General features: G+C 40.0%; 1 protein-coding gene and 1 long non-coding RNA gene across 2 annotated transcripts in view; one reads left to right on the forward strand and one right to left on the reverse strand.

The window, feature by feature from the left end:
* LOC127622782 (uncharacterized) overlaps positions 1–11337 on the forward strand; it is a 157349-nt gene that overhangs the window by 4203 nt on the left and 141809 nt on the right. The window lies entirely within an intron of this gene.
* LOC127622763 (tetraspanin-9-like) overlaps positions 10099–11337 on the reverse strand; it is a 130428-nt gene continuing 129189 nt past the window's right edge. Inside the window, exon 7 of the mRNA XM_052096845.1 lies at positions 10099–10246. Within this exon, the coding sequence (XP_051952805.1) occupies positions 10175–10246 (72 nt within the window). The 3' untranslated portion in view covers positions 10099–10174. The remainder of the gene's footprint in view (positions 10247–11337) is intronic.

An 11337-nucleotide genomic window follows, 5' to 3' on the forward strand; every position in this document is an offset into this window, starting at 1 on the left:
GTCTTTAATCAGTAGGATGTGTTGTCTCAGGTGGAGATGATCTTCTGTGAGAGTTTTATGACGTTGGTTCTCACAGAGTTCTTTATGCTGACACAAAACGAGTTTTGAATTCATTACCATGTTAAAATTCCCTCCTATTATGTTCAGTCCTGACGCTGGCACAGACAGACAGAAAGACACAGACAGACACACACACACACACACACACACACACACACACACACACACACACACACACACACACACAGACAGACAGAAAGACACAGACAGACACACACACACAGACTCATATACACAAACATACATCACACACATATACACACACACAATCACACACACATATATACACACACACATATACACACAATCACACACATATACACACACACAGACTCATATACACACAATCACACACATATACACACACACACATATACACACAATCACACACATATACACACACACAGACTCATATACACACAATCACACACACAAACTCATATACACACAAACACACGTACACACACACAGACTCATATACACACACATACACACACACACACACACAGACTCATATACACAAACATACATACACGCTCTCAAACACACACACATACACATACAGACTCATACACAAACATACATACACACACACACAGACTCATATACACAAACATACATACACGCTCTCAAACACACACACACAGACTCATATACACAAACATACATACACGCTCTCAAACACACACACACAGACTCATATACACAAACATACATACACGCTCTCAAACACACACACACATACATACACACACAGACTCATATACACATACATACATACATACACACACACACACACAGACTCATATACACATACATACATACACACACACACAGACTCATATACACATACATACATACACACACACAGACAGACTCATATACACATACATACACACACACACACACACACATACATACACACACACACAGAGACTCATATACACAAACATACATACACGCTCTCAAACACACACACACATACATACACACACAGACTCATATACACATACATACATACACACACACACACAGACTCATATACACATACATACACACACACACACACACACACACACACACACAGACTCATACATACATACACACACACACACACACATCTTTTCTATATTCACACAATGGATCCTATTCAGTAAATCACAGATAAAATATTCTATATAATTTTCATCTGTTTTAAGTGCTGCTATATCATAAAACACTCAAATATATTCCTGTAGAGTTTATTGAGGAGTATAGATGTTCATCTGCTGGTGAACACGAGCAAACATCATCAGACTGTTTAGTGTGCACGCTCTAAACCACAAGTGTCCAATAGAAAACCATCACAGTGTCTCATCTGCACCCGTTTCAACAGAAATGACCCCGCTGTTATCTTAAACATGTTGCAGGGCAACTCTGCATCTTAAACATGGTGCTGACTGCTCCTCTGTACTGCTGAAATGGACAGTGACCCATCGGGAGGACTGCGTCTGTAAAGTCTGGTGAGTACTTCATTCATAAGAGATGTTGAAGGATGATCAATCTGTTGTTGAGTCTCTCTCACAGGTTATCTGCAACGGGCCCGGCAGAAGGATAGCACTCGAGAAGTCTCATTCTTCCCCCACAAATATGTAGGATGTATACTTTGCCCACTTACTGTATATATTTGCACATTTTATTGGCTGGACTTCAGCTTCTTTATCTGTGCTTGAAGTGAAATTAACTCTTGATAAAGATGATGAAACTAACCCTAATTAGGGTCTATACAGGGACCGATATATGGTGCATCCCCAGTGAACTGTCCTCTCAGACACGCTTTCAATCATGCACAATAGTGTTTAGAAAAATCAATAATTACACACTATGAAGGGGTTTGGCAACACACTTTCCTTTATTTAAAAATAGCAGGATTGAAAGAATGCAATGTAATGCACCGGCTAATATATTTATAGTGCTTAACATGTAGAAAATCCTCCACAGGACATCTGATATCTGCCACTCACTGTCGGGACATGAACAGCTCATATAAGCATCTCACTGCTGGTGCAATACAAACATACAGAGAACTGAATGACTCTTCAGATCTGGCACGGGTGTGCACGCATTAGGATCTGCAATACCTTCAATATAAGAGACTCTTCACATAATGGGTTTAGCACTGGGGAATGCATTATTAATCAACATAATCAACATTATTAATCAACACTATTAATGAGCATTATTAATCAACATTATTAATGAACATTATTAATGCACATTATTAATCAACATTATTAATCAACATTATTAATGAACATTATTAATGAACATTATTAATCAACATTATTAATGAACATTATTAATGAACATTAATCAACATTATTAATCAACATTATTAATCAACATTATTAATGAAAATTATTAATGAGCATTATTAATCAACATTATTAATCAACATTATTAATAAACATTATTAATGAGCATTATTAATCAACATTATTAATGAGCATTATTAATTAACATTATTAATGCACATTATTAACATTATTAATGCACATTATTAATGCACATTATTAATCAACATTATTAATGAAAATTATTAATCAACATTATTAATGAACATTATTAATGCACATTATTAATCAACATTATTAATGAACATTATTAATGAGCATTATTAATCAACATTATTAATGAGCATTATTAATTAACATTATTAATCAACATTATTAATCAACATTATTAATGAGCATTATTAATCAACATTATTAATGAACATTATTAATGAACATTATTAATGAACATTATTAATCAACATTATTAATCAACATTATTAATGAGCATTATTAATGAACATTATTAATCAACATTATTAATCAACATTATTAATGAGCATTATAATCAACATTATTAATGAACATTATTAATGAGCATTATTAATCAACATTATTAATCAACATTATTAATGAACATTATTAATGAGCATTATTAATCAACATTATTAATCAACATTATTAATGAACATTATTAATTAACATTATTAATGAACATTATTAATGCACATTATTAATCAACATTATTAATGCACATTATTCATTAACAACAGAAAATAATAATGGGATTTTGTATAATTTCACCATATACACCCAACATAAAAGAACTGATCTGACATCAGGACAGGTAAAGAATGATAATAATAAAATGCATTTACAGAAATGAAAGGTTTATGATGCAAATGTCACCTAATAATGCATTGCACACCCTTAAAAATCAATGCAAACAATGACGACATACCACACTGAACTATGTACGATAGAGAAAACAAGTTAAAAAAGGACACTACCCCCTTGTGTTGAAGTAACAGGCATTTGGATTGATTTAGTCTCTCGCACATTATAATTGACAGACGCATTTATAGATGCTTAGCAATTAGAAGCGCCAAATGCTAAACAACAGATATGCCCCCAGATGCTAAACATATTTGTAAAGCTTGTCTATGAGATGATCTGTGGTGAAAGTGTTTGGATGCACATTAAGCTCAACACAAACAAATGTGCAAATGCCAAAGTGCCGTTGATTGTTCGGTGTTATGTAACAGTGATCAAGTCAACATCTGGCCGTTTCAGATTTAAATACACAATGTATGTAGCCTGTAACAGTGCAATGATAAAGATAAAGGTGTCATAAATACTGGGGTGCACACCTTCTAATAGAGGAGAATTGCAGTGAGAGATGGGTTTACAAGCACAATTATTTCTGATGGTAAAAAGAGTCTTGCTTGTTTACACACAAACCGTTTCTGTTTGCTTGTGACGGCAACATACGATGCTGATTGAACGATACATTTCAGGATGACTCCTCCTACTAGTGCGTCACAAATCCCACAAATCCCTTTAAGTCAACACAAAACTGCATTTGCAACCTGTTTTACTTCCGTAATGTGATGCATAGCGAAACGGTTCATTTAACAAGAAATAGTGATTTGATGCATGCATTAGGAGAAGACTGATCTGGTTAATGACACCTGAAAGAAGCCAGACCTGAATGTGAGACTGTAGTGGATTGTAAAGGGCTGTTCCCTCACTGAAACACCACCAACACGCGTTTGAGGACGCTTTTTAATCGCTATATTGAGTCTTTAACCTCCTGAGACCCATGCGTGACTAAAAATGCATGTCCACATATGTGGACAACAGGACTAAGTTGTGACATTTTAAATAATACCAACCAAGCAGATTTTAGGAGTGAATGCACTTAACCGCATAGAGAGCTATAGGATGCTCCCTTGCTCCCTATTTAGTGCATGACTTAACCTCCAGTGTGCTGACTGTCTGCACTGGTCTCAGAACAGTTATAGAGAGCTATAGGATGCTCCCTTGCTCCCTATTTAGTGCATGACTTAACCTCCAGTGTGCTGTCTGTCTGCACTGATCTCAGAACAGTTATATGAGAGCTATAGGATGCTCCCTTGCTACCTATTTAGTGCATGACTTAACCTCCAGTGTGCTGTCTGTCTGCACTGGTCTCAGAACAGTTATAGGAGAGCTATAGGATGCCCCCTTGCTCCCTATTTAGTGCATGACTTAACCTCCAGTGTGCTGTCTGTCTGCACTAACTAACATGTATTTTTACTTTTGTGGGAACGCAGTCCTAATTTCCCCGTATGTGGACATCATGTTTATCAGTGCGCTGACGCATGAAACATTCATGTATTTTTTAAAGCAGCATCTCAAACGAAACTACAGATGCTAATCTTTACAACCAAACTGGTTTCAATGAAAAAACACAAAGAGATTTCTTACCAGAGGCACTTTTGTTGACGCTGCACCCGTAGAAGCGCTTCACAGAAATCGACGTCATGTTGTTGTGTCATGTGACGCGGGGCACCAGAAGTTTAACACTTAAATGACCGTGTAGAGTCTTGTTAACAATATTCAATCAGTTTTATTTCATTTAAATTATGTGTAGCGTATAGTGAAGCCAAAATACAACGTCCACACATGTTGACACGGGGTCGCATGAGGTTAAAGTCAAGTTTATCTTTGAGAGTATCTCGAGACATCCCGACTTTAACACTTATTTGTCAAGTTTATTGTTTTTATTTCATTGCCATAACCCAGTGGTGTCAAGCAGGGGCCTCAGGAACTGTGACTCAAAAACAATTAAAATGTTCTATTAAAGTAATCCAACTCTATTATTGTGTGGATTTTAGCATTTTTATTAAAATGGTAGGCATCTAATGCATAAACTGGCAGTTTCATGAAAATAATTGTGATTAATAATTTCAATATATTGACAGAGTTTTGGATGGGCATTGGGACGTGTTATCGAAACGGTGAAGAACGAGTGCATTCATCTTTATTTCATTAACATTAGCCTGTATTACATGACAGCATTTAATGCCAAGATTGTAGAAAGGCAGCTTTACAAACAAAACAAGGAATAAAAAAAGACAATGAATGTGTTTTAGGAACGTAAATAAGGTCAATTAATTTGTCTCTATTAACATTAAAGGGATAGTCCACCAAAAAAAGCACAATAATAACACCATTTATGCTTAATAAAAAGACAAGTGTAGATATTTAAATGGTTAAAGCAAAACCGACCGGCACAAGCAGGTCTCAAGTAAGTCTGAGCTTGAATTAGCTGATTTTGGGATAGTTATCAGCGTATTGTTGTGCATGTAAACACACTTATTTACACTGCTTCATGTCGTTCCAAACCCGTCTGACATTCTTTCTTATGTAGGACACACAAGGAGATTTTAGGAAGAATATTAGGGACTACCGCCTCGAACAACTTTCTCTTTCAGTGCATGGAGAGAAAAATAGATGCAATGAATATGAATGGTGACTGATGATGCAGTCAAATTCAAAATTCCAATATTCGTCGAATTTAAGATAAAAATGCACATTCAAATGTTAAAATGAGCATTCGAATTTTGGATGTGTGCCAAGCACTGATGGTGACGAATTAAAACAGACGCAGTAGCACGTATAAAACAGAACGCAGGTGTCATGAGACACATTTTAAATCGACACTGCATCTAATAAAATGCATTTTGGTGCATGCATTGGTTCTGAAAAAAACAGAAACGCGATGCAACGGTCAAATACATCTGACTAGTGTGGAGTGAACAGCCCCCAGAGGTGGCGGTCTTGACTATGCCATGCTCTCTTATCATCGTCTCCCGGCATAAGCATTAGATGCATGAAAATCACAGTGGTACCGGCAATATTATTAACTAGAGCAGCGGTGCAGGCTCCTGTGCAACACTAAGTTAATACAGAACTGTCAATTGAAGCGTTTGTCTTCTCGTTTGAGTTTTTTAATTAATATTTGAGAATATGAATGACTTCATCATTTCGCACACATCTGTTAACAGTCGGATATGTTAATGTAGCAGGGTGGAGGGCGGGGCCAAGATGCTATAAACCCACCCCTAATCAGGCTAATTAACCCTTGAGAGGGATAAAGATAGAGATTTACGGACACCTGTGTGTGTGTTATTCAAATATTATTTAGATTGTCAAGCCGGATCTCGCCGCCGCCTCCTTTCCATTAGGGGCTTCCAACCAACCGCCTGGAGCGGTTACAGCTGCCAGGGGCGGGGGAGACCCCTACCATCCACCAAAAATGCGTGGGGCGTTCTGTCCGCCAGGGGCCAGAGCACTGCCTCCGATCCACCCTGGGAGGCGTGGCTGTCGTCCATTAGAGGAGAGGCCGAGGACCAAGCTACGGCGTATCCAGGTAGACGGGGATGACCTGCCGGCAGATGGGACGGAAGGCACGCCCCTCCCTGGGGGGGACGGGTGCGTCATGCAGGGGGCTCCCTGGCCTGAGAGAATGAGGGAGGAATGTGACGGGGCGGAGGGTCGTGATTCCGCACATCCGCCCCTAATCAGACTTATCAAGTCTCAGAGAGGGATAAAGGCCGACTGGAGACTGCAGAGAGACTGTTTGTCTTTTTATTTAATTAAAATATTATTTCGATTGTTAAGCTAGTTCTCACCTCCTCCTCTCCCTGTAACCCCATTACAGTTCACTATTGCTATAGCACGGTGCTGACAGCTTCATTTTGATTGTTGCACTCTCTTGTGGACGTATATTCGATATAATTCGAATTATTCCTTTAATGCTTGTCTCTCGTCGTGAGACGGTTCTGTCAGTAATTTTAGCCTGTTGCTGCCTTCATGTCCTCCAGAAAGGTTCTTAATTACGAGTTACAATCATGACATTTTAGTTGGGGAAAAAGGACACGTTAGGCAATTGCATATTTAAGTATAGGACGCTTTTATAGCTTGAATAAGTGAGAATGCATCAAGCTAAAGCGCGAAACAGTAACATTTTGCTTCTTGTGCTCCACAGGAGAAAGTTGTACAGGTTTGGAACGATGCGAGGATGAGTAAATGATGACAGAATGTTCAGCTTTAGGTGCAGTTGAATGAACATTAGAAGTAGCTGTCCCTTCTAGTCCCTTCTGTTCCTTAATATCAAGCAATCTTTCTGAAATACAGTCAACAGGATGATTGCACGCCAGTCAGTGCTTGATGGGCTTAAGAGACAGGCCTTGTGTGGAGGACATATTGTCATCTCAGTAACTGTCTGGATCGGAGACCATCAGATGAGGCGACTCTTGCGGGTCGAACAGCCACATGGTTTGAAGCCCTTTAAAACAAATCTGCTGCTAAAGACACTCTAAACTTCCCTGTTGTCATCAAGACGTGATCTAGATGCATTATCACCTCATTCCAGGGTGATGTTTGAAAGATTAAAGACAGATGGAGAGACAGAAGAAGAGCGCAGGTGGTACACAAACACTTTGGTGATGCATTATGGTCCACTTACTAGAGTAACACTACAGTTGTGCTTGTTTTCCCATTCATTTTTCCCATCGGGATTTCATAAAATCCTTCATAAATGAGTCGTGTGCAACATGAAACAAACCAACCAGCTCTGAGGTGAATCACAACATTACAAACTTTGATTTGAAGCAGAAAAGTGCTTAAAAATCGGACAAAGGAACAATAGTGTGTACGTACCATGAACCAATGAACTACAATCCCATGAAGCATTGCAAATGACATAATCAAACTATTTTGATTTAAAGTTGTAGAGTTTGAAACATATTCAGATATATAAGTAGTTTGAGAGAATGACTCGATTGCATCATTCACAATGCATCATGGGAGTGGGCGGAGCAATTCTCTGATTGGTGGATTTCTCTGCAGAATTATGGGTAGTGTAGTTCTTCAGGAATTTCACTATTAAAATGAAGATGAAAAAAGACTGCATATACCATTGATTAATAAACTCGGACCTCAATGTCGGTCTGTCGTTAAAGGCTTGTTAACATTCACCTGTGGAGAAAATGAAGGACACTTTCTCTTGGAGAACCAGACAGCTGCGCGCTCTTCGAAGTCTCTCAGGTAATTACGACATTGTAGAGTCACTATCACCAGCTTCCTGTTCAGGTAAATGTCACTTGCACAATACATGCACTTAATGTAAGCTGCTTTGAGAAAGTGTCAGCCAAGAACTCTCTGGAGACATCACGACACATGGACAAGCTCTGATCAAGTTGGACAGCTGCTCTGATATATTCTGTCTCTATGTTCAGGTTTTGATTCACTCAGCAGAAAGAGAGGAAATGGTCAAAATAACATTGACGTAATATGAAACGGCTACAGATGCTGACTATACGTTTAGTGGTTGACAAAGAGGACAGTTTTGTAAGTACACTGCCAAAATAATAATAATAATAATAAATACTGAGTATTTGTCTGGTTTTCTTATCTAAACTAGATTTATCTGCAATCTTTTTTTATCCCCTTTTCTCCCAATGTTGGAACGCCCAATTCCCACTACTTAGTAGGTCCTCGTGGTGTCGCGGTTACTCGCTTCAATCCGGGTGGTGAAGGACGAGTCTCAGTTGCTTCCACTTCTGAGACCGTCAATCCGCGCATCTGATCACGTGACTCGTTGTGCATGACACCGCGGAGACTCACAGCATGTGGAGGCTCATGCTACTCTCCACGATCCACACACAACTCACCACACGCCCCATTGAGAGAACCACTAATCACCACCACGAGGAGGTTACCCCATGTGACTCTACCCTCCCTAGCAACTGGGCCAATCTGGTTACCCCATGTGACTCTACCCTCCCTAGCAACCGAGCCAATCTGGTTACCCCATGTGACTCTACCCTCCCTAGCAACCAGGACAATTTGGTTACCCCATGTGACTCTACCCTCCCTAGCAACCAGGACAATTTGGTTACCCCATGTGACTCTACCCTCCCTAGCAACCGGGCCAATTTGGTTGCTTAGGAGACCTGACTGGAGTCACTCAGCATCAATAGTCGCTGAAATACCCAGATCCCCTGTCATTCTGTTTTTTAAGTATGCTTAAAAATTTTTACTGGAAAATAAGACAAAAATACTCAGTAATTGTGTATATTTTTACAGTGCCTGATAATCAGACTATATATGATAAAAAAAGAGTCCATGTATGATGTATTAATTAAACTTTCAGCACATTTCAAAACCCCCTCAAAATGTCCAGACGCACATAAACAAAGCAGTCCATATTCACAACGGTGGCTGCCAGTCCTTAGATGCACATCACTGAACATGATTGGGGTGTAGTCACTTGTAAAAACAAAATAAAAAAAGTTGCTGCCATGGCAACGGTGTCTCTCGTACAAAACTGCATCATGCTAAATTGGAGCCGTTTGTCATTGTAGACGAGGATGATGATGATGATGGTTTCTACATTGTTTTAATTCATCCACTCTGATGGTCTCTGCACTACCAGTGTCCTGCCGAGTGGAGGGAGAGAATTAAGCATTAGTAAAGACACGCAGTTCGTCGTCACTGCAGATATTCTTCTTGCGGCAAATGTTCGTAAGTTCTAGAAGAGATGAAGGGAGAAAGTCAGAAAGTGTTCCTCTCTGTCCAGGGTCTCTTTGGCAGACGAGTGGATGAGAAAGACAGCAGGACGATGGCTGAAATCTGTACAGGGGGCTCAGGGGTTAATGAGGAAACGTGGCCAGTGGTGGATACAAGAGGAGGATGTACAATGACCTCCAGAGTCCTTCCCATAATGCACCGGGGCTTGTCCCTTCCCCTCGTTAGGCGTCATACTTTTTTCCCGATCTGTGGATCTGATGGAACAGTGTCATGGAGAAGGCCATTCCCAGGAGCTGAAATGACAAAATCCAGATGCACAGGTAAGAATGAGCGGGTAGAGTGGGGTAAGATGGGCCACCGGTGAGGAGAAATGAGGCAGGGAACTAATATGCTCAAATATGTCTTAGGATGTCTAACATGAACTAAACATTAGAAGAAAACATGTTTAACATAGGGCCATAGCCATAACACAAAAAAGGGGTCCATACAGGACAACAGGCGTCCCGTATGGGATATTATACGGGACGTTTGACTAAAATGAGACTGTTGTAAACCCCAGCAGCAATAAACATTTCACACGCCACCTCTCCTGTTTTCTGTGAAGACAATGTTATTATTTGCAAGTTTGCATCATTATGACAAATACGATTCCTGCTCGTCTCCAGATGAAATAAGGTAAGTTGAGCATTACATAGAGGTAAACAGAAACGCACTGCAACATACAAACTCTTTGAAGTTCATTTTTAGATACATCTGGAAACATCAAACGCACAACAGTCATTATCTGAAAGTTGCAGAACTCCCGCCACAGAGTGTGGATTCCCTCACATCTTTAACCTGTAAAGGTATCACATCGCTCCACATTTACACCATCTATTCCCTCAGTCACTGAACTTAGCAGACTCACACAGACTTCAATGTGAAGTCTCGGCCCCTCGCTGCGGCCAAAGCTCTTAAAAACCTTCAGAGGGGGATATCTCAGCGAGTACTGACACTGACTATCACCCCTGGAGTCGTGAGTTTGAATCCAGGGCGTGCTGAGTGATTCCAGTCAGGTCTCCTTAGCAACCAAATTGGCCCGGTTGCTAGGGAGGGTAGAGTCACATGGGGTAACCTCTTCGTGGTCACTATAATGTGGTTCTTGCTCTCGGTGGGGCGTGTGGCGAGTTGTGCGTGAATGCCGCGGAGAATAGCGTGTAGCCTCCACATGCGCTACGTCTCCATGGTAACACGCTCAACAAGTCACGTGATCAGATGCGCGGATTGACGGTCTCAGAAGCGGAGGCAACTGAGATTCGTCCTCCACCACCCGGATTGAGGCGAATCACTATGCCACCACGAGGACTTAGAGCGCATTGTGAATTGGGAAGAAAATAATAATAAA

The sequence above is a fragment of the Xyrauchen texanus genome, chromosome 29, assembly GCF_025860055.1.
Source record: "Xyrauchen texanus isolate HMW12.3.18 chromosome 29, RBS_HiC_50CHRs, whole genome shotgun sequence".
Lineage (NCBI taxonomy): Eukaryota > Metazoa > Chordata > Actinopteri > Cypriniformes > Catostomidae > Xyrauchen > Xyrauchen texanus.